Below are 25,806 nucleotides of genomic sequence, written 5' to 3'. Positions count from 1 at the left end.
TTACAAATTCTTCTGAAAAGATATTTTAATGGTATGGTATTTAGTTAATTTTATCATATTTTCCAAGAATATTGTTACTATTGAGATAATGGATGTGTCTAATTGTTTTACTATTAGACCTTCGAAATTGGGTTGTGGTCAAGTGAACTGGTAATGAGTGCATAAATGAGAGTAACTTATATTAGCTTTAGATAAATAAGATGCTTGTTTGTAGGATAACATTTACTTTGATTGTAAATTTTAGGTTTAATACATCATTTGGTCCCTACTTTTGGGGGTTTTGTTCAAAATGGTCCCACCTTTTGAAAAAGTTCAGTAAGGTCCCATATTTTGGTTTAAAATGTTCAATTCGGTCCTTTTCGTGGACGGCGTTAGAAACTTAACGGTGGTGGTGTCACTGTGGCAAAATTTGAGTGAGCTGTTATGTTTTGATGGTTACGTGGCACTGTAAATTGGGGAAATATCCTAAATTGGGGACCCTAGAGTGGAAATTAGAATCAGAAGCCCTAAATTGGGGAAAAATCCCCAATCTTCTCCTGCTTCTTCTTCATCTCTACTCCCTGCAACCTCATCCAGACTAGACACACCTTCTTCACATTCCGAACCAGCACTGCAGCAACTGCGGTGAACACTCTTCTTCTACTTCTTTTTCTCCTTCGCTAGACGATTGATTTCAGCTTTTGCTTGGTTCAGCAGCCACTCCACGGTATTGCTAGCTTTGTCAAAGCCCAACATATCTTGCAAACCAAAAAACCTCCTTGCAACATTAAGGGAAAGTCTCATTCTCCTATCCCTCAGTCCCCTGCGGTGCTGTTGGAGGGAAATATGAGAAAGACTAATCGGTTGAGGGTCGGGGTTTTGATATTGGGGATTTTTCCCCAATTTAGGGTTTCTGATTCAAATTTAGGGTTTAGGGTTATTAAAACTTTAGGGTTTTCCCCAATTTAGGATATTTCCCCAATTTACAGTGCCACGTAACCATCAAAGCATAACAGCTCACTCAAATTTCGCCACAGTAGCACCACCACTGTTAAGTTTCTAACGCCGTCCACGAAAAGGACCGAATTGAACATTTTAAACCAAAATATGGGACTTTACTGAACTTTTTCAAAAGGTAGGACCATTTTGAACAAAACCCCCAAAAGTAGGGACCAAATGATGTATTAAACCTAAATTTTATATTAAAATCCACTTTTGTTATATTTTCTTTCATTACTAAAATAGGAGTAATTAGTAAATTGTGCATTTTGCCATATTAAGTCTAATAAGGTCTATCAGGTGTAGATAGAAGGAAGCAAGAAGATATTTCAAGTCATCGAAGCCCATAAAAAGTAATAAGGATCAACTTATGCTTTAGCTGGAATTAGCACATGTTATGAATTTTTTTTATTTAGTTTTATATCACAGGCAACAATAAATAAGGAAATTCTAGGTAAGTTAGCCACTAAATATAAATTTAATCACTACTGACACATTTAATTTAAATGGATTATGAGTGTGAAGATTTGCTTGTATGATATAGGAGTAGATTAAACACATAATATAAAAGTACTAATAGACATACAATTGTCGAAGATAAGATAAAAGCAAGACAATTACCTCCAGATATCTGTAACACTTTTCGGAGTTTTCTTGACTAATATTGGTGAGACTATTTTTTAATAGATATCAATCAGACTTCTTTCATTAAAATTTTGTAGTAATTATTTTTTCTCCATGATAGAAATAGTATTTCTAGACAAGAAAATTAAAATTTAATAAAGTTGAGTCGTCTTCCTTATCTAAATAAATATTTGATAAATAAATAATTTAAAGTGTATTTGGAGTTACTGAAAATTGTAAATTTTACTTTCTATTCCCATAGGCCTCAAATAGTAGTCCAGAAGCATCTTGATTTAAGACATTAAGTCTGAAGAAGAAAAACCCTTCTGATCAAATACTCAAACACCTGCATACACAAAAGAGTTTAATGATGCTAACTATATATGGAAATTAATTTGATGTAAATGGTACACCTTTAGGAACAGTTGAAATCTCACTTCTTGATCAGACAAAACAGGCTCTATTCAAGCATTATTGCTTAAATACGATTAACTCCTATAAAAATATGCCTAACTGCTTATTGAAAATTAAAGGCACAAATGCTATGCTGAAAAAACAGCAACAGAATTTAAGAAAACAATTATGGTTGTCATATATTTTTACAAAACCCCTACTTGCTTTTCTTACGTTCCTATGTAGCAACAGCATTCCAACCCATGTCATGCATTAGGTTCTGCATCTTCTGCCGAAATGTGAGATGTATACTTCAATGGAAAAAGTAGTGGTCATCCAGAAAAAGAAGATTGAGTGGTTGGCGATTAGTCAAAAAGAAGGGATAATATGAAACCCAAGAATCCTCTCAGGCAGAGGATTTCTCTCAGTTGACTTCAACAGAGATAATCTGCAGCCCACAAACATAGGAGTAGAGAAGTAAAACATGGATTACTTAGTCAACAGAAGGAGTTTTCCATTCGGTAAGGTGCGAGTGCAGTTAGGAATAGAAGAAAAGAGAAACAAGATGTAAGAAAGGATGTGTTCAGCTAACACAACCGAGTTATATAAAATGAAATTGTATAATACTGAAATTCTCTTTCAAAAATTCCTTATTGAGCTAAAACAACATGTGATAGGTTCTTTTAATCAAGAACCTAAGAATAACACTAGAAACACCACACAGGACAAGTTCTCTGAATTATACAGCCTCCTTTTATTGCCAAAGAATCAAGAAGAATGGTGAATACAAGATACTCAGAGAGCTTAACCTCTCCCCAAAGAACTACAAGAGTTCTTGCACAATCAATAAGACTCCAAAACTACTGACATACACTCGTTTCCCCCCTTTTATACCAACTACTAACAGAATTAACAGAAACCCATTTCCCCATTTCCTAACTGCCTTGGCAGTTAGGCTCATTGCCTTTACCTCTTCTCCTATATACAATTAACTCCCTATCATTACTCCCCTCTCCACCAACAACCTTGTCCCCAAGGTTGAACTCTGGATATTGCTCTTGTATAGTCGCCTGATCTTCCCATGTTGCACTCTCTTGTCCCCCTTCTTGCCATTCTATCAATACCTCAGGTATTTCCTCTGTCCCCAGCCGTCGAATCCTTTTGTCCAATACCTTCGCTGGCCAAAACATGGGCCCATCTGCTTGTAGCTCCGCTGGAAGTTCCCTTTCAACTCGCTTCTCCCCCACCGCTTTCTTCAGTTGGGAAACGTGGAATACGGAGTGTATTCTGGCTGCCTCTGGTAATTGTAAACGAAAAGCTACCTTCCCCACTTGCTGTAACACCTCAAAAGGACCATAATACCGTGCCGATAGCTTCGGATGCAACCGAGTTGGCATGGAAGACTGTCTATGGGGTCTAATCTTCAAGTAGACCCAATCTCCCATCTGAATGTCTGCTTCTTTCCTTTTTTTATTCGCCTGATTAATCATCGCTTCCTGCGCTTGCCTTAAATGCACCTTGAGTTGTTTCAAAGCCTCATCCCTTGTCATCAAATCCTGAACCACCGACTCCACCGCTGTCTCACCTGGGATAAAACGGCTCAAAGCTGGTGGAGCTCTTCCATAAACGATTTCAAAAGGGGAGCATCTTGCGGCACTTTGGTAACTGGTATTATACCAGTATTCAGCCCAAGGGAGCATTAACTTCCAACTCTTCGGCTGTTCTGAGCAAAACCACCTCAAATACCCTTCCAAAATTCTATTCACAACTTCCGTTTGGCCATCCGTCTCAGGATGGTATGCCGTGCTCATACTAAGTTGGGTACCCTGCATCTGGAAGAGTTCTTTCCAGAACACGCTCAAAAACAAGGGGTCTCTATCGCTGACCACTGACATAGGAATTCCGTGTAATCTAACTATTTCTTGGACAAACCTTTCTGCAACCGTACGGGCTGAATACGGGTGTTTCAACGCTATAAAGTGACTGTACTTACTCATCCTGTCAACTACTACCAAGATTGCATCAAACCCGTGTGATTTGGGTAGCTTTACAATGAAATCTAGACTTATCTCTTCCCAAATGGCTTGTGGAATTGGTAGTGGTTGCAAAAGACCCTGAGGGGAGGCGCTAAGTACTTATGCTGCTGACAAATCACACAACCCGCGACGAACTCTGTCACTGTTTTCTTCATCCCTGGCCAATATAATGATTGTGCAATTTTTCGGTAGGTGCGAAACACTCCAGAATGGCCCCCTGTACTCGTCACATGAAACTCTGCTAGAAGCTTTGGAATCCAATTTGATTTAGCAGACAAAACCAACCTTCCTTTATAGTGAAGGCGGTCATTCTCCAACGTATATGCGTCGTGGCTAGTTGGATCCCCCTTAAGGTCCTCCATTATCTTCCGAAGCGCAACATCTTCTTCCACTTCTTTCAAAACCTCTTGGAAATCATGCCAATAAGGCCTGGAGATGGCTCGTAGTTCTCCCTCCTCCATACCACCTTCTTCTCTCCGGGATAAAGCATCTGCTACCTTGTTCGAGCTTCCCAACTTATAAACTATCTCAAAATCATACCCCATCAACTTGGCTATCCAATTTTGTTGACTGTGCGTTGTTATTCTCTGTTCCAGCAAATATTTGAGGCTGCGCTGATCAGTAAAAACCACAAACCTCCTCCCCAGAAGATAGGGCCTCCAATGTTGGATGGCCATGACCAACGCCATCAGCTCCTTCTCGTATATGGATTTAGTACGCGACCCCTCAGACAGCGCCCTGCTAAAGAAAGCAATGGGCTTCTTATTTTGCATCAACACAGCTCCCACACCACTCCCAGAAGCATCACACTCCACGTGAAAGTCTTGTGTAAAATCGGGCAACGTCAGTACCGGTGCAGACGTCATCGCAGCTTTCAGAGTTTCCATGGCTGTCCTGGCTCTCTCCGACCACTCAAACTTCCCCTTTTTCAACAATTCCGTGAGGGGTCCGCTAACTCCCCATATCCTTGCACAAACCTCCTATAATACCCCGTTAAGCCCAGAAATCCCCTCAATGCCTTCAGATTCCGGGGCTCTTCCCATTCCAGCACTGCCTTCACCTTATCTCGGTCCATCTCTACTCCTTGCTCCGAGATCTGATGTCCCAAGTATTGAATTCTCCGTTTCCCAAACTCACATTTTTTTGGATTGGCCACCCAAACATGCTGTTCCAGTAGCTGCAGCACCAAATTTAAATGGTGGAGATGTTCTTCCCACGAGGAGCTGTATACCAAGATGTCATCAAAAAAAACGAGCACCCATTTCCTCAAGTAGGACGCCATTAATCTGTTCATGGCACTTTGAAATGTCGCTGGCGCATTCATTAACCCGAAAGGCATCACCAAAAATTCAAACAAGCCCTGGTGAGTTCTGAAAGCCGTCTTGTGGATATCCTCTTCCCCATCCGTATCTGATGATACCCGTCTTTAGGTCCAACTTAGAGAAGAACCTGGCACCCTTAAGCTCATCCAATAGTTCTTATCCGGTACAGTGGCTTTGTTCAATGCCCGGTAGTCTACATAGAACCTCCAGCTTCCATCTTTTTTTTTCACCAAAATTACCGAGCTGGAAAACGGACTCTGACTCGGCCGAATGATGCCCGCTCGCAGCATATCCGCTACCTGTTTCTCCAGCTCTTCTTTCATGAAAAAAGGATACCTATAAGGTCTTACGTTTATAGGGTTTGTGCCCTCCTTAAGCACTATTCGGTGCTGCGCATCACGTGAAGGCGGTAATCCACCTCCCTCCTGAAACACCTTGTAATGGGCATGCAGAACTGCTCTGATTTCTGCCTGCTGCTGCTCCGTCAAATCATCCATCCCGTCACCGTCTACCTGGGTTCCACTATGCACATTTCCCAAACCAAGAACCATGACTCAGCATCCGTGATCTTTGCTAGTGCGCCTGGCTCTACCAGCTGTCGAGCCAGGGCTGGATCGCCGATAATCTTCATCTTCTCACCATCCACTACATATTGCATGGACATCTCCCTCCAGTTAACAACCACTTCCCCCAATTTTGCCAACCACGCAATACCCAATATCAAATCGACTCCTCCTAGTTCAAACACATGCATGACTTCCTCCACCGTCACCTTTCCCAGCTTCAATTCCACCTTCTCACACCTTCCGCTCTTCCATCTCTTACACCCGTCACCCAGACTCACGGCGTAGGAGGGTGTTTGGAAGTCCCAGTTCCTCCACCAGTTTTCTGCTAATGAAGTTATGGCTGGCTCCGCTGTCAATCAAGACTACCACGCGTCTTCCTCCTATCAGCCCGGTCAACTTCATGGTCTTGGGAGGTGTCAGACCCTCCGCCGAACATGCTGAGAGCTCCATGGGTTTCACCTCCAGGTTAGCGCTTTCCTCCAACTCCCCTTCCTCATCTTCCGCGAGTAACAGTACTCGTAACCCCCTTTCCGCACATCTGTGACCCGGTGCAAACGGACCTCCGCATCGGAAACATCTCCCTTCTTCCCGCCTCTTTAGAAACTCTGGGTAGGGCAAGTTTCTAACCATCCGATTCTTGTTTTCTCCTCCGGTCGTGTTATTACCCTTCGCGTTGGTGCTATTCGCCACTGCCGAACCGTCTCTTCTGGCCGGGCCCACTCCGTCTGTCCCGCCGATCCTTGTCGCGAAACTGCGATCTCCCTCAGCCCTTACGATCGACGCCGAGGTTCGCGTACCCGCGTGAGTCGCCTTGATCCCATTCCACGCTCCTCCGCCTCCACGGTTTATGGCGTCCTCCACGTCTCTCGCCACCCTAATCGCAACCATCAAGTCTGGGGGACCCTGGATTCTGACTTGGCCCTTAATGTCTTCCCGCAACCCCGCCAAGAAGAAACCCAGAATCAACTCCTCCGACAGGCCCTGGGTCTGACCCAGTAACATCTCGAAACTCCTTACAAACTCTTCAAGCGTTCCCTCCTGTCTCATAGTGGCCATTTGTTCGTAGACCGTCCCCCTGGACCCACCACCGAAGCGATTAATCAACCCCATCTTCAAACCCATCCATGTCCGGTTCTTGGTTTTCTCCCGCCAATACTTGAACCAATAACTCGCGCTCCCCTCCATGCTAATGTAAGCGAGTTCCACTTTGTCCTCCTCAGCCACTTTCTGGATTTCGAAAAATCTTTCGGCTCGATTAATCCAGATGTATGGGTCTCTGATAACTTTTTGGCAAGTATACCAAATCGTTACAAGTAATACAGTGATAAATAAAGTATCGTTCTCCTCAGGGAATTTGTGTTACGTTATTCAATTAAAATTTATTTATCAAAATCAATTGAACAACAAAATATAGGTGAATTAACAGTTTCAAGCTAGATGACAATTTAAAATTGAAATTAAAATTTAAAGAAAGCTTCATTGGAATTGACTTCATGACCACATTACAGTGACTAATCTGAGCAATATAACTTGCGTTCACACATCAACATCACAGTATCTTGGTTTAATTCCTTAAAACAAGTTCTAAAGAATTATGTTCAATTCTTAATTCCTTAAGTAAGTAAACATAAACTTTGCATTAAGAACGATGTTATTGATGACCAGGAGAATTGAAACTATTCCTAGCATCTTTCCTTCTGGTTGCTTTTCTTGCGTTAATACTCAAATTTACTTCCCAGTACAATTTAAATATAAAAACAAGTTTATTTTACTTCCGTAAAATAAAATAAAAAGTAAACAAGAAAAGCATACGAACACAATTTATATTGAACAGGAAAGATTACATCAAATGTCAGCCATTACAGTCAATTCCAACGAATAAAAGTTTAGCCTATCCTAGACATCACAAACATACTCATTTCTGCAATTCCTTGCATGATGTGCAGTCTTGATGTCTTCAGAGAGGTCTCCTGATGGTCTCCAGATCAGTTCTCCTCCAAAAATTCTATTTTTCAGTCTCCCCCCTCTCTATACTCCAAAGCACGTCTTTTAAGAGACAGTTTATTTCTCATAAAACTGCTCTATTCGCTCAGCGCACAGAAGCAGATTCGCTGTGCGAATTAAAATTAATTCAGCACTCAACTGCACCAACTCGCTAAGCGCACAGCCTCTGGTGCGCTGTGCGAATGCAAGACTTGCAATCTCCAAACTGGCATGATTCGCTCAGCGAACCAATTATGGTGCGCTATGCGAATGGATTCTCCTGGCTCTGCGAATTTTGCTTCTACTATGCGAGAATTGGCTGACAAATTCACTTTTGTGCAACTTTTCCTGAACAATAATTTACAACACAATCTACTTCCTATTACGACTTTTCACTGAGTAATAACATAAATAATTACAAAATTGAGATCATTTATAAGTGTCAAAACATCTGTTTTTCACACTTATCAACTCCCCCAAACTTGAACTATTTCATGCCCTCAGGAAATAACAGAAACATATGAACAACACATAACACACCTTTGACGTTTTGATAGAATGACTTTACACATCAGACAAATCACATGCATTCCTAAAGATTCAAACAGGTATGATACAGTACAATACTCAAAAATTCACCTGTGTATAGAATATGTAAAACCAGATCAGCATTTATCAGTCTCACCACTCACAGTGTTTGTCCTCACAGCAGAATTGTCATAGAACTTCATCAGCTTTTACATTTCATTTGATTCACACACTTCACACACTATTGGTTAAGTCCAAAGGTCTTTTCAGGTTAAGGCTTGGCTTGGCTAGAAAAAGAATCATGGTTTTTCTTGGATTCAAAGACACCTATTAAGAAGAGAACAACTTCAATTCCCAATACAGTACTCAAATCCCAAAATATATCATTTATCACATACCATTTTCTTTCACAGCTCAACCTTTTCTTTCATTTTGAGCTTCTTCCTTTTTTTTTTTTTCTTTCATATTTTTTTCTTTCCCCCAAACTTGAATTCAACCTTAACCTCCTTTAAAACATAATACATGTTCTCTTCTAAGGTGTAAGGTAGGATATCATCTAATAGGCTCAAGGTGGAAGGAGAAAAAAAAAAAAAAAAAAAAAATTTTCAAGGCTCAAAAGGGTTCACAAATGTATCACAGTGTCTAAAGGTAGGCTATCTGGCCAAGTAGCTATATAATCAATACAAACAGGGCCTTTTTCATCCTTAACCAAAAAGTGTGTGTACGTAGAATCAAACTCATGCAAAATCCAAGTCCATATCCAGACAATTCAATATCTCTCAATCAGTATATGCGCTCAACACTCACAAATCTGGTCATATTCATACACACAGATAAAAATTTTAAAGCACAGTAACCACAAACATACATGTCATCATCATCAGGAATCACATAACTTAATCAGACAATGCATAGTCATTAAATCAAAACCTCAAAGTCTTTACAACCACAACCAACATCACAAATAAACTGAGTTCCACAATAACATCTAAACTGAAACATCTAAAAACAACATAACAAAAACATAAATAACACATCAATAACATCTGTCCATCAGCACTCTACCACTCTACCAGGACGCATCTGGCCTGGATCTCCACTGGCTCTCCTGCGAATGATAACTCTGCTGTACCCATCTGGGATCTGGCTCCTCTGCCTCCTCATCACCATCACCTGCCATCATGTCCTCCTGCTCATCTAACTCTGGCTCAGGTGCTCCTGGAAAGGCACTCCCCCACCTAGACTCTGGCCTGCCCTCAGGCCATGGAATCTGCGCTGCAAACTGCTCTCCAGTCATCAGTGAATCTGGAGGAAAATCAGGGATGCCCAAGGACAAATGATACATGCTCTCCTGTAAGGACACCTGACCCTGACGCATAGTATTGCACCAGTCGTGGATGTCGTCCTGTCTAGCCAGACTCTGCTGCATGTAGCGTGTGAAAAGATCAGGTGAAGGAACAGACGGCGCTACAGGTGGTCTAGCTCTGACATTCCGACGTGGAGGAGGAACTGGAGGAGGGGCATGCTCAGCAGACAACTCTCCCCTGTTAGCACAGTTACGGTCAAAGAATCTTTTGTTGAGGGGAGGTTGCAGTTTCAGAGTGATGTCTGAGACCCCTGTAACTCCATTCGCCTTGCATAAGGCAGTGATCAACGCAGGGAAGCCAAGTTTACAGGCGTCATTATCAGCCATAAGAGCAATCTCCTGAGAAATGAACGCTCCGATATCCATATCAATACCTGTGATAATGCCATACACCAAATAGGAGCGTTCCAGGTTGATATCAGATGTATGAGAGTTGGGGCAGATGTTGGTGAAAGAAAATGTGCTCCAAATAGTGGCCAGTGAGTTCAAATGCTTCCTCAATATCCGCACTGGTGTACCACTAGTACCAAGCTGATACCCATAACCTGGTAAGCACAAAGTGGAGACAATCAAATCATGGTCAGGATGTCCTGACATAAAGGTCCCAAGTGGACAGGGGATGTACATGAGAGTGTGCATCAGCCTGTTCAGAGCCTTCCTGTCAAAGCGAATGAGTTTGCCTCTCACTGTAGAAGCTCGCGTGTTAGGTGACTGTGCTCGCTCAGGGTCCCAAGCATTTGCATAAAACTCTTTCACCAACACTTCATCAATTTCATCTGGCAGATTTGCTAATACATAGTCCCATTTTCTTCTCTCAACTTCTGCCCAGATGTGGTCATACTCCCCAGGGTTCAATTCAATCCTTCTCTCGGGCAACAGTCCTCTGCCCATAATGTTCTGCATGAAACGCTCCTGGGCTATCTCTGAAACAAACCGGTTCTGATCATAGTTGAGAACCAGGTTCTCCTCCTGTGCTTGTGCCGGTTGTGATCGAGAAGAAGACCCTTTTGTGGTCTTCCTCTTTTTCTCTTGAGTATTTTTTTTGGAGGTGCCATCTGCAAATATCAAGAAACAGTGCAAACAGACGCATAGGATGGATTAGAACAGAAAATTGAAGCAAGGGAAGGTTTCTGCCTGAGCAGTTTCGCTATGCGAATGCTGTCGCTAAGCGAATAAACTCGTATTTTTGGAAAATGGGATTTTCCTCTCGCTATGCGACCAATGTCGCTGTGCGAAATCAGTGGAGCTCGCTATGCGCACAGATGTGGTGCGCTATGCGAGTGCATCAAACCAGATCACAGAAAAATGAGAGCGCTATGCGAGTGATTCGCTTGGCAGTGCAGCAAACCAGATTAAATCATTTCCTATGGAGCAACTATACGTTCGCACAGCCAATGGACTACTAAAACATGGACAAAACAGAAGCATGGAACTCCTAGACAAATGAAATCCTATGAACAGAACTATGAACAGAAACTTCAGAGAAGAAAAGAAAACCAACCTTGATGAGAAAGAAGGAACAATGGAGAGAAGTGGAGATGCAAGGGTGATCAGAACCACTAGCAAAGTGGTTGATTGTGGTGGAAACAGAGAAGAAATGGTCACTGGCGCTGTGCGAACGTGAGAGAGACAGAAAGTGAAAGTGAAAGGTTATTTTCTGAAATAACCCTTCGCAGTGTAGATTCGCATAGCGCACGAAGGTGTGTGCGCTATGCGAATCGGTGTGCAGTTAATGCACACTGACACACGTTTTATTAATTTATTATTATTATTATTTTTTTTTTTCATCTTTCGCACAGCGCACTAAGGGTTGTGCGCTATGCGAAAATCATTTTTTTTTTTTTTTTTTTTTTTTTTTTTAAAAAGTACTAATTCGCAGAGCGCACTTCAGCTATGCGCTGTGCGAAAAAGCACAACTTTCCTTCTCACATACAGTTTTCGCTCTGCTGTTTTCGCAAAGCGAAAATTAAGCCTTCAGCTCCCACAACCATTGCTCGCTCAGCTTGTCTTATGCGCTATGCGAATAAATTAATTCAATTCTAGATGCAAAGCGCATAGGATTCGCTGTGCGAGACTCTACACACTCGCATAGCGCATGGTGTGCGCTGTGCGAATAAACTCTAGCTTCCAAAAATTTCAACTTCTCGCCTAGCGCACCTCAGCTGTGCGCTATGCGACAAGTGTGTCACAGCACATCCTCTCCACACTCAACATAAAAATTACAGCAAACACAATCAACAAACACAAATATATACAAACATGTGCTAGGGTGCCTCCTAGCAAGCGCTTCTTTAACGTCACTAGCTTGACCCAGAATCTCATGGTTAAGTTGGATTGTTGATGTTGGTGTGTTTCTTCCTCTCATGACACCAACATTTTCTGAGTAACTTTCTTGTCACCAACTTAATTCTTCTTGAATATGGAGCCTCAATTTCGAGTACTCCATTTGCCTTTATGTCCTTGATGACCCATAACCTGTTCTTCAGATTCACAGGTTTTCCAGGTTTGAGTTCATCACTTTTCACTTCAATTTGTTGATGAACTCTTTGCTTTTCCTTATCTTTATCTCTTTCCTTCACTTTTGGATTGAAACAATTAAGATTATTCTTGGCCAACTTGGCAACTTGCCTTGAAAGACTAGTAATTGCTAAAACTTCATCTTTTACTTTGGAACTAGTCTTTTCCTCTTGATTTTTCTCCACCTCTTTAAAGACATTAAATATCACCTCTTCATCTTGGTCTTTTAATTTTACAGTTCCATCATCAACATTAATGACAACCTTAGCTGTCTTCATGAAAGGTCTACCAAGAATGAGAGGCATATCTACACCTTCCTCCATTTCCATGACTACAAAATCAACAGGGAATTTTAGGTTATCAACTTTAATCACCACATCTTCCACTACACCATATGGATGCTTAATGGACCTATCTGCCATTTGCAAGATCATTCTTGTTGACTTGACTTCAAGGCCACCAATCTTTTTGAGCATAGATAGGGGCATCAAATTAATGCTAGCACCTAAATCAACAAGAGCCTTCCCTATATTGTGATTTCCAATGGTGCAAGGGATAGTGAAACTCCCTGGATCTTTGACTTTTGGAGGTAGAGCTTTCTGCATAATTGCACTGCAATTTCCTTGCACTTCAATTGTTTCCTCATCTAAATACTTCTTCTTTTTACTGAGGAATTTCTTCACATATTTTGCATAAGCAGGAATTTGTTGCAGTGCTTCAGTCAAGGGCAAAGTAATCTCAAGTTGATTAAATATCTTCTTGAACCTATCCATTTGTCTTTCCTTATCCTTCTGTGAAGTATTTTTAGGATAAGGAAGTTGCTCCACCAACACTTGCTCTTTTTGTCTTCCAGCTTCATTCCTGTTTCTACATTCTTCTTCTTCAATCACCTCCTTTTGATCATCCTCTATGTGTGCTTCAACCTCTTTATTTGTCGGCTTCTCCTTGGAATCAAACCCCACTTCTTTTCCACTTCTGGTTATTATGACATTACATTCCTCCCTGGAGTGAACTTCATTCTTAGCCACAAATTTCTTTTCAGATGTCTCATCCAACTTCTTTGCAATTTGACTCACTTGTGTCTCCAAGTTTCTAATAGAAGCTTCAGTGCTTTTATGGTTGGAGATGGATACTTGCATAAATTGTTGCAAAGTTTCTTCAAGCTTGGATGTCCTATCAGAAAGAGTAGGTTGTTGTTGAAACTGTTGTTGTGGTGGTCTACTAGAACTAGCCTGACCCATGCTAGGATGAGGTTTCCAGCCTTGATTATAATTTCCATAATTTCCTGAACGGCCTTGATTTCCCATGTAATTGACCTCTTCCTTTGCATTAGACTGAATAGCACACTGTCCATTTTGGTGCTCTCCACCACACAGTTCACATCCTTGCACAGTATGTTGTGCCTGTGATACATTTTGAATTTGTAGCTGTGATACCTTTTTCATCAAAGACTCAAGCTGTTGAGTCATAATTTTATTTTGGGCTAATAAGGCATCTTGGGATTGCAACTCAAACATTCCCTTCTTTTGATTTTGTCCTCTCTCACTCTGAACATCATTGTCACTAGATGCCATATTTTCAATAATTTCATGAGCTTCATCAGGTGTCTTCCACCTAATGTTACCTCCTGCTGAGGCATCTAGCATCAATTTTGTGTGAGATTTTAACCCTCCTAAGAACAGGTTCAATTGAGTGGGGACATCAAATCCATGTATGGGAGTCTTTCTTAACAATCCCTTAAACCTATCCCATGTCTGACTCAAAGTCTCTTCAGGTTCTTGTTGAAAAGAGGATATCTCTTGCTTGCCTTTGTTTATTTTTGATTGAGGGAAATACTTATGCAAAAACTTTGACACAACATCATCCCAACCTGTCAGACTTCTCTCAGGAAAAGAATTTAACCATTTCTTGGCATTGCCTGCCAAGGAAAATGGAAAAAGACTAAGTCTGATTGCATCCTCTGACACATTCAACATTTTCACAGTGTTGCAATATTCATTAAAAGTTGCCAGATGATCATAGGGATTTTCGTGTGACAATCCTGAAAACTGATTACTTTGAACAAGATGTATCAATGCTGGCTTCATTTCCATGTTAGCCGCAATTATCACAGGTTTGGCTATACTGTTGAAAGATGTAGGTACAGTCACTGAAGCATAATCTTCCAACGTACGCCTTCTTTGTTCATTTTCACTATTTTCCTCCATCTTTTTACCCTCTTTATCAGATGAAGAACAAGCGTTTGAAGATAAGCTGGATTCTCTAGCTTCTTTTTTTCTATTTTCTTTTCTACGCCTACTATTATTTCTACGGGCTGTCCTTTCAATCTCAGAATCAAACAATAAATCTTCAGATTTTGTTCTGCGTGGCATACAGAACAAAAATCTCCAATGACCAACCCAAGAAATAACAACAGGAACAACACAATATATACAGATACACAGAAAACTAAAACAATGAATTTACGGAGATGGGAACAAAATTGAATTTGATAAACAACTAATTAAATAACTAAACAATCAATTTCCCCGGCAACGGCGCCAAAAACTTGATAACTTTTTGGCAAGTATACCAAATCGTTACAAGTAATACAGTGATAAATAAAGTATCGTTCTCCTCAGGGAATTTGTGTTACGTTATTCAATTAAAATTTATTTATCAAAATCAATTGAACAACAAAATATAGGTGAATTAACAGTTTCAAGCTAGATGACAATTTAAAATTGAAATTAAAATTTAAAGAAAGCTTCATTGGAATTGACTTCATGACCACATTACAGTGACTAATCTGAGCAATATAACTTGCGTTCACACATCAACATCACAGTATCTTGGTTTAATTCCTTAAAACAAGTTCTAAAGAATTATGTTCAATTCTTAATTCCTTAAGTAAGTAAACATAAACTTTGCATTAAGAACGATGTTATTGATGACCAGGAGAATTGAAACTATTCCTAGCATCTTTCCTTCTGGTTGCTTTTCTTGCGTTAATACTCAAATTTACTTCCCAGTACAATTTAAATATAAAAACAAGTTTATTTTACTTCCGTAAAATAAAATAAAAAGTAAACAAGAAAAGCATACGAACACAATTTATATTGAACAGGAAAGATTACATCAAATGTCAGCCATTACAGTCAATTCCAACGAATAAAAGTTTAGCCTATCCTAGACATCACAAACATACTCATTTCTGCAATTCCTTGCATGATGTGCAGTCTTGATGTCTTCAGAGAGGTCTCCTGATGGTCTCCAGATCAGTTCTCCTCCAAAAATTCTATTTTTCAGTCTCCCCCCTCTCTATACTCCAAAGCACGTCTTTTAAGAGACAGTTTATTTCTCATAAAACTGCTCTATTCGCTCAGCGCACAGAAGCAGATTCGCTGTGCGAATTAAAATTAATTCAGCACTCAACTGCACCAACTCGCTAAGCGCACAGCCTCTGGTGCGCTGTGCGAATGCAAGACTTGCAATCTCCAAACTGGCATGATTCGCTCAGCGAACCAATTATGGTGCGCTATGCGAATGGATTCTCCTGGCTCTGCGAATTTTGCTTCTACTATGCGAGAATTGGCTGACAAATTCACTTTTGTGCAACTTTTCCTGAACAATAATTTACAACACAATCTACTTCCTATTACGACTTTTCACTGAGTAATAACATAAATAATTACAAAATTGAGATCATTTATAAGTGTCAAAACATCTGTTTTTCACACTTATCAGTCTCCGCCTTCAAAGGATGGCAATTCCACTTTCTTCCTCCAGTTGTGCGATATTCCCCCAGTATCGCCTCTCCCCTGATTATCATTCACTGAACTGCTGCTTCCCTCAGAACCACCCCCTTGATGGTTTGCACCCCCACTCATCAACCTCATCATTTGTTGCAAATCGCGTCTGATTGCCGCGGTCTCCTCTTTAATTCCCTCCACTGTGATCTCCAAGTTATCAGTCTTCCCTCCGTCTCGCTACCCATCACTGGTTCTCCTCCTATCGGATCCGGTAGGTCGGACCAAATGATAGGTTCTTTTAATCAAGAACCTAAGAATAACACTAGAAACACCACACAGGACAAGTTCTCTGAATTATACAGCCTCCTTTTATTGCCAAAGAATCAAGAAGAATGGTGAATACAAGATACTCAGAGAGCTTAACCTCTCCCCAAAGAACTACAAGAGTTCTTGCACAATCAATAAGACTCCAAAACTACTGACATACACTCGTTTCCCCCCTTTTATACCAACTACTAACAGAATTAACAGAAACCCATTTCCCCATTTCCTAACTGCCTTGGCAGTTAGGCTCATTGCCTTTACCTCTTCTCCTATATACAATTAACTCCCTATCAACATGTAAATGGAGTTGCAAAATGAACAACTAATGTAATCCATTTTAAGTTTCCAGAGAAGAAAAACAAGCATTAAAGTACAAAGAAAAAACATGGAGAAAACAGAAATAAAGAAGAAAGGAAATATGCAGTTAAAAGGATATTGGGAGAAATGGCAACAGTCTTCCGTGTCATTACTGAAAGAATAGATGTCATGCCATTCCTTGCAATCCCCAAGGACAGAGAGAAGCTGCAAAAGAAAAAGAAAATTAAACAGGATGGCAAGTTCAATTTGAAGAATTTCAAGAGCATGGGAGAGAGAAACTCTGTTACTGACAGAAATTGTCTTGGTAGCAAATCAAGATATTTGAAAAAGAAAAACCCAACTAAATTGTGACAATAGAAATGAAGCTATTATTGTGGGATGATGTAATCTATTGCCTTCACTACACTCCTGTCTGGTATGAAGGGACTAAGCGCATAAAAAGTTATCTAATAAAGAGAAAAGGATGGTGCTGTCTCGTTTACAACAACTCCAAACTTGTTAGAACTTATAATGACATTCGCATCCAAACAAAAACTACATTTGAATTTCGTTGGAATAAAATTGGATTTTACAGATAAACCTCAAATAATGCTGCATTCATATATTGTGGAAATCTTAAGACATTTTGACAGCATAAGAAGTGGTTTAGGACTGGGTTTTGGGGTTTTTCTAAATGTTTTTAAGTTTGTAGAATCATATGCTTTGTTCAGTTCAGCTCTTTTTAGCACTATACTAACGTAGCAGGTTTTTTCTTCAGTAGGAATTGATCACATGTCAAGGAGTTTATTATAATTCATGCACTATGGCCAACAAGTAAACTAAATCCCAGCCAATGTTCCAGATTTTTTATTATTTTTTCTTGTTTCAGTTATCCTACCATTGGTAGTACCCTTCTATAGTCCTCAACAACAACATCATGATTGACAAACAAAAATAGTCCTGTTATGGAGAAGTGTATGTTTTCACTTTAAAGGCTCCACAGTAAATAATGACCTATACAATGTTTTTAAAAGCATTTCTTAGACTAGAACTAGGCAGCACTGAATTCAATTTTACACAACTTGAGCTAGAAAACTTAGAAACAAAAACAGATGTAGGATATTTTAATCATGTTGAGGCAAAATGATGATAATAAATGTGATAAACAGAAATCAAAAAGTAATGGTGCAACTCAATCCCCTACTGAACCATAAAATACCTCATTACTAATAACACCTTTACAAACATTCTAGGAAAAACCCAAATACATTGGGACAAAATTGCAATGAAGCTATTTCAAAGTGGGGACAAAAATAAATAAAACAGTACTATCTCTTAAATCCCTTAAAATTATAATCTTGATATTCATGGAACCCAAGAAGGAGAATATCTGGAAAGTAGTTCATACCTTATAATTGAGGCTATACATAGAAATACATTTGCATCGTTTAGGACTAAACTTAGATCTTCATGTATAAATCTTAAACAGCGATATACAGTATATTTAGGACACACTTTATCTTAAAATAAAAAAGCAGGTGTGACCCTGAAGTTTAGGACTGAGGTTGCGCTTGATTTACTGCAGAAAGTGGTGTATGTTAAGAAATGAAAATCAGTCACGGCAGACAAAACGGCTATAACTTGGTCTTTCATTAGTTGTTTTCAGTTTAGAGCTTAGGGTTTTCAGTTCAGTTAAGTTATTTTGGTTTTCTATACAGCAAGATCCAGCAACTAACTAGTCTTAAGTCCATCAACATTGTCAAGAGCACTCTTATGGGGGGAAATCGTTTTCTTTCTGCTATTGGGATTCATCAGTAAGTATTGCCCAATTCAGAAAGTTCTACCCAATATATCCTCCTTAAAGCATGTTTGCAGTGGAGCTTTTCTGAATTGAATCTTTTGCAACCTTAGCAAGAAAAGTTAAATTGATCAATCCAATGGTGAATTACCTATCCCAGTTGGTCTATGAACAGTATTGTGTTAATTACTCCAACTTGTACAGAAAATCAAAATAAAAGTAAAATAGCCTGGTCTATTTTGCAGATAATAACTCATGATTTGGGGATTAATATGCCCCGTAATGATCAGGACAAATAGAGAAAATTAAGACTACATAATATGAGCATAAGCATATAGCAGAAACACAGCTAAAAAACTACATATTGATGAACCGGGCCATATCTGAGATGCTACACCTGGGAGTCCTGCGGTTGCTGTTCTGAATTTGGCATGTCAGAACCATTTGGAGGTGTTCCGGAGAGCAACTGAGTGATGAAGTTGAAATAGGGAAGGAGCAGCTGAGTGAGGAAGTGAGAGAACAAGAATTTGACTATCAGTAAAACAAGGAAGTTAACCAGAGAGAACCAGAAAAGCTGAGCAATGAGAATCCACAGCAGTGTTTCACATGCAACTATCCCTGACAAATAAAATATAATGATGGTGTTTGGATTGCCCATGTCAGCTGCGGATGCAATAAGATGGGAACACACAGCACTGACGAGAAGAGAAAGAGTTGAATTCTGGAAAGGATTGGTTTTGGAGATTCCATACTTGATTCCAATACAACCTAACAGAAATGTTATGAGACCAAGGTAAGCTGCCTTTATGCTTTTCATGCTGAAGAAACTCATCACAGTTTAGGGAGGTTATATTCTTTAAAAGAAAGCTGTGGCCTTTTTCTTAAGAGTGGATTATATATATACACGAAGGGTAATGATAGGTTAAACTCATTTTGATTATTTAGATGTGTGTCAAATCATATTTTCTCACATAATAATGGTCATAATAATGGTCGAATGTCATGGTGTATTTTATCATAAGTGGGATGTCAGGTGTATCATTAGTCGAATGTCAAGGTATATTTATCATAAATAGGATGTCACCATGTATTTTATCATAAGTCAAGAGTGGATTATATATATAAACAAGGGTAGTAATGTTCCCATTGGTGCATTGGGGCTTGCTAACTCCATCACCCAAGTGCTAATGCACTTCCTCGTTATTTTCTTTTATTTCAAAAATGTTTTACACCTTTCTATTATTTTCTTTTATTTTAAAAATATTTTACACCTCCTCACTATATTCAACAATCTTTCTCTTTCTTTCTCCACATTAATGGAGCATTCACATAGCTCATTTCCCTTAAATAAGTTTGATTCAATCTTATTTTCACTGTTCAATATATATTTTTTTCTTCAAATTACTTAATAAATGATAAAATTTTGTTCTAAATTTCTAGAAAAATGTTTATATATGTGTGTATTTTTTTTACATTTAATATCTATAGTTTTTAACATTATATTATGTTTTAACTTACCAACATGTTTGACTCAAATAACTTGAATAAAATATTTAATTTATTAGATAAATAATATAAAAATATTATTAAATACTTAAAATATAAAAGAAAAGTTATTTGTTAAAGATTTGAAATTTATTTAGTTCTTTCGTCATTATAAAGTTAATATATAATAATAATAATAATATATTATTTACTATTAATATTATTATGTTTATTATTTTGTATTTACATTTAACTTTTAAGTTTATAAAATGAAAGTGGTAGAAGCACTAATATTGAAGTTTTCTCTGAATTTTATATTTTGTAATATATCACAAATTTAAATCTAAGCCATATAAATGCTCCATTAATGCAGAGAGAAAGAAAAAGATTGTTAAGAATAGTGAGAAGGTGTAAAGTATTTTTGGAATAAAAAAAATAATAAAAAATTGTAAAATATTTTTGAAATAAAAGAAAATAATAGAGAGATACAGAAGCATGAGGAATCAACCAAAAGTACTAATGGTCGCATGGTATATTTTATCATAAAAGGGTATGGCTCCCATGGTGTATTTTATCATAGTCCGATGTCGGGTGTATCATAAGTCCAATGTGAAGGTATATTTATCATACGGATGCCACCGTGTACTGGTGAGGGCCTTAGTCAAAGATTAAATTACAAAAATATTTCTTTTGACATCAAATTAAGGGTATAGAAAGCGGGTCCAATTGAGAGAAAAAGGAAGTTACCTATTATTTTCGTACTTTTCATTACCCTCATTTTATTTTATTTTTTGTCTCGTTTTTTTCTAATAAATAAAAACCATAATTAAAATAACAAAAGGTAACAATAATTGAACAAATTAAAAGAACAGAAACATATTTAATCCAACAAAGAAATCTAAACGAAGAAATATGATGAACGTATATCTTAGACTATGAATAGTTGAACGTTTGAGGAATGGAAGACAGTAGAGATGTGGCGTAGTAGGGGTGAGGTGAAGAGGAAAGCAATAGTGCAAAGAAAAAAAAATGGAGGTACTAAGTTAAAGAAAAATGTAAGAATAAAAGTGCCTGAGATAATTATTATAGAAGAGAAAAAAAAATTATTGTAATAAAAATTAAAGGTGGAGGAAGAAAACTGGACCCTCATTACTCTTGGTCTAACAGTTGCCGTCCCTACTCCCCCATTTCATACTGATACAGATACACATAATAATCTTTTAATAATATTAGTTGGTGTAACGAGAGATGGAACTCCGAAAAACAATAAGGTTCTATTTTATATTCCTTCTTCAACAAGAACATCTTAATCGACTGGTCCTGAATGACGTAGCTTTGCATCGAATGACGTAGCTTTTGCTTCTTCGGTTTAATAGAGATGTTTTTCTGGATTGTCCTACTTCGGTATGATAGAGATGTTTTTTTTCATATAATATAATAAATTAGAAAACTAAAAACTAAAAAACTGCAATGTGACACATCCGATTTAATAAAATTTTTAAACATATTTTAATTATTATTTAAACAATAATACATAAATTAAATTAATAGTAATTATTTTATTAAATTAAATTAAATTAATTTATAAATAATTATATAATAATTTAAAAAATTAAATAATATTTATATATTAATTTAAAATACAATAAATTAAAATATTAAAAACTAAAAAAAAAAGAATGGAACGTGTCTTATACATGAATTTTGACTTTGACTTTGATACGTACACGAATGAGACAAAAACATGTACCTGAGGTTGAGGTTGAGGAAGAGGTCTTGGTGCCATTAGTTATCTGAGAAGCAGAGAAAACAATCGTTAGTTAAGTTCAAAGAGTTTAAAATAACTCATCAAACGAACATTAAGCACACAGCAAAAACACAGTGCACTCATAACCTACAGTGTTCTTTAAGGAACAAAACTGCTCTGATACCACTAATGTAACATCCCAAAAATATAGCAATAAACCATATAATAGAATATTTACAATTAATAATAACTCAAATCAGTCTTAACATTTAAAAGAACGTACGGTTATGGCCGAACGGCCTTACGTATAATTTCAATCTTAACTGTACAAGATAAGTGAAATTTGACCGAACGGTTTACAAAACCAATACTGAACGATCATACAAAAGAAAGAAAAAGGTGATCTAACGACCACCTTACCCAATAACCAAACTACTAGCCGAACGTCCTACTGTTCGGTCTTCACCTCTACATCTACCAAGTTCTCTTCCTCTAGCGCCTCTTCCAGTAGCGCGTCTCCTTCTGCTCACATCCACACGGATGATCATTGCAACGACAAGGACGGACGTACAACAAGACAACACAAGGAAAACACAGGGTAAGCTTATATAATTTAATTCATACATCAACATATATATATATATATATATATATATATATATATATATATATATATATATATATATATATATAAAACAATCCAACACACAAGAGAAATTCAACATATGTATCATACCAAGCCTATCACTAGACTGACCGTCCGGACTGTATGACATCTGTGTAGTTACGACGTTCGTGCACCCGGGTGGTGTAGTAACTGGGATACACTCAACAGCTACCACCGGAGGTTAGCCCTATCTGTCCAAAGTACCCCTAAGGACTAGGACCTCCTACCGTTCCCACACATGACCTACCCTCCTCTACATGAGGACGAGTAGTCACGGAACATCAGGATGAATCGACAGCTTAGCATTACCACAGTCATATTTTACCAATTCCAATATTCACTCAGGAGTCGTTCCTCCCTGGAACGCTCGTTCATATTCCACATCATTGTATACGTCTCATATACTTTTCATCTATTATTATCCCTCATTTTAACTTCATCTTTATCATCAATTCTACTAACAATAAATACCGAACGTTCAGTCCTCATTCAGAATGAGGACGAACACTAGGAACGAGACCGAGAAGTCGCCTGTTCCAGATTAGAATAAGACCGAGAGGGTTACTAATAGATTTAGGAATAAACCGTGTACAATCTTATAATATATGACGAACGATATTTACAACGTGAATCAGTTGAATGAACTGACTCTCGTGAGTTCAAACCCATACTCAAATGATAAGTCACGTTCAGAGACTCTAGACCGGATCCAAGGAATGTATACACGTCAAAAGAATTAAAGAATAGTACGAAGAGGAATTCCCATGAATAAACCGAGCGTTTATGAAACTTAGATTAATTAAATTTAGTATCCAAAAATACGTATGTCAGTTAATGACTGCACACTATAGTGAGCGAACCCTAGTAGCTTAGACGAACGCTCGTATTAGAAATTTAGTTTAAAGAGATAGAACAAGTGCCTGGTGGAAGACCAAATACTTTCTTAGGACGAACACTTGGTATGAGACCAGGTGCTACTAACTTATATAAAAGAGGCTTGATAAATAAGCTAAGATACTATTATATTAGTATTTCAGATAACTAAAATATACAATTTCAGATATATATATATATATATATATATATATATATATATATATCAGGATATCAAAACAGAACTATGTTTGGCCGAGCGCTCAAGCATAGTATTCCGAAGTATAGACGCTCGTCCTTAACTAGGATTCTTTCCAAATGAAAGAATCCAATTTCAACCAAACTTACTAGAAATACCGAACGTACAAATTCATAGTGGACATTTCATACCAGAATTATTATATTCGAACTCACTTCTTAACATATAACTTATAATCTTTCCCATTTTTATCATAATCAATTCCACATTTAATAACATCCAAATATAGAGATTTCATACATTTCATGCATCATAACATAACTCAATCATTTTTCATATATCATCATCAAGTCAACGAACGTTCATTTGGAATGTAAACATGTAAATTAAATTAATAAGCTTCCCTTACCTCTAGTGTGAACGGACGTCCTACAGACTGCAACTCGGTTTGCAAAAACTAAGATTCCTTCTACCCTCAACGCTCAACTACTCTTCGAACCAAAATCAAATAACAAACCAAAAAGGGTTCAGAATTAAACTAAGGACTCATGCAACCAGAACTTGGTTTGCATGTTTACAAGAACGAACGGTTAAGGGAAAGGAAACTTACCAGTTTCAGAACTCGAAACTGTTCGGTTCAAATTGAAGCTTGGGACGCCGGGAGTGCTCCTACGGTGCCTGAACGGTGATCGGAGAGGAGAAAAGGTGAGTTTTGGTAGAGAGAAGGGAGAGTTTCTAGAGAGAAGGAGGAGAAATGGAAGACCAGAGTTTGGGAAGAAGGGTGCATGCAGAGGAGAGTAGGACGGAAGTTTCATAAACAATCATTTTCTTCCCACGTCCAAACGAGCGTCCGCCCTCCTGCCGACACCTGTCTTCCACTATCTGATTTCAGAATCCTAAATGCTTGACACCTGGCATCCGCGCAGAGGGGTTTTGGATGCGTTTTAAATGAGGTCTGACAATAAATATATATATAATTTTTTATTACTATCCTATCAATTTAAATAAGTGGGTCGTTTTATATTAAAGGGTTAATGGTGTATATAATATTAGGATGACACAGTGGGTATTGTTCGAATTTAATGAAAGATCTAAGACTCTAAGTAAATGAGGCAAGTTAAGTTTTGTATTTATACATTTTTAATTATATACATGTATATCACATAATAACAGCTACTATATTCAAATATACAGAAATTTTTCGAAGAACTTCTATGTTTTGATTGGGAATTCCTGATAAATTTCTGAATTGATTAAATATGAGTACGAGTAATATTTGAACTTTTTAATTGATATGAGATGGAGATGTTTATACATATATATGTCTCATCCCATCTATTAAAAAAATTTCAAAAGTGACAAATAAAACGATAGATAAAAAGTTTTAATGGATAATTCATTCTTCATCTCTCTTTTATTTCACTAGATAAAGCAATTTTTTTACAAGTGATAATAACTTCAAGAAGAATAACGCCCAACTGATAGATGTCTTCCTTTTCTGATTGTTTGCGTTGCATATGAGTTTAATAGTAACTTATAATTGGCATATAACAATGGAATAGAAGAAAAGATTTTTGTTTTTAAAAAGAGAAATACCTACCCATATGATTGGTGCAATGTGTTAATTATGTGCACTCTGAAAATTGATCGATGCAAGTTAGATTTATATATTCAATTCTATTGTACAAATATTATTGAGAGTGATCAAATTATGTAGTCTGTCCAAACCTTGGATGGCAATGGAATACTATATCCACTGACACTTTTGCATTGAGACTATCATCCAACAGAATGTTCTCAATCTTTAAATTGTTGTCATATGTCAGGAGCAACTCCTGTGTGTAAGAACTGGACTCCTCTTGCAATGCCTATGCTCATTGCCATTCTTTGTGACCATTTTAACATTTCCCTCTTTTTCACATTTGTTGAATGAAGACTCAAGTTCATGCCGCAATTTTTAGGAATTCCTCTATTTTCATTAGCATTTCATTCTATGAGAATGTTTACCTGCAAGTTCATCCCTTAATGACACATTTGAGATGTGCTCAAATATAACGAAGACTATGCTTGTTGTTTAGGGAATTTCCTATTCATTAATGATACAGTGTCCTCACAGATTTTTTTTCTATTACTATTTGATACCTATATGTTGATTTGTATGATATCTTTTGGTTTGTACTCATTGTACTTCAACAATGCTAACCTATTAATTGTAATAACAGATAAAGATCTCGTGGAGGGTTGAGATAAGTATTAAAAAAACTTCATTCCAAAAAATTTCATAGTCTGTTAGAGATGTTTAAAAAAGCTATAAGAGATGGAGAAAACTTAATTGGATGAGGGATATTGTTTGGAACAGTTTGTTAGAAAAG

The 25,806-nt window shown here is 37.8% G+C and overlaps 2 protein-coding genes across 2 annotated transcripts; both read right to left on the bottom strand.

The window, feature by feature from the left end:
* Positions 1-12,120: 12,120 nt before the first annotated feature.
* Positions 12,121-14,685, bottom strand: LOC148198665 (uncharacterized). The gene has a single exon (XM_088115889.1). The coding sequence runs from the start codon at positions 14,683-14,685 to the stop codon at positions 12,121-12,123; it is 2,565 nt and encodes an 854-aa protein (XP_087972015.1).
* Positions 14,686-15,379: 694 nt separating this feature from the next.
* On the bottom strand, positions 15,380-19,309 carry LOC124820195 (uncharacterized). The gene is made up of 2 exons (XM_088116803.1): positions 18,861-19,309; positions 15,380-16,890 (listed from the first exon to the last, which is right to left on the bottom strand). The coding sequence occupies exons 1-2, from the start codon at positions 19,293-19,295 to the stop codon at positions 16,648-16,650; spliced, it is 678 nt and encodes a 225-aa protein (XP_087972929.1). The 5' UTR covers positions 19,296-19,309; the 3' UTR covers positions 15,380-16,647.
* Positions 19,310-25,806: the final 6,497 nt, after the last annotated feature.

Source organism: Vigna umbellata, chromosome 5, assembly GCF_029865625.1.
Source record: "Vigna umbellata cultivar VRB3 chromosome 5, Vumbellata_1.0, whole genome shotgun sequence".
In the NCBI taxonomy this organism is placed as follows: domain Eukaryota; kingdom Viridiplantae; phylum Streptophyta; class Magnoliopsida; order Fabales; family Fabaceae; genus Vigna; species Vigna umbellata.
The sequence above is the reverse complement of the archived record's forward strand: the minus strand, read 5'-3'. Positions and strand labels throughout refer to the sequence as shown.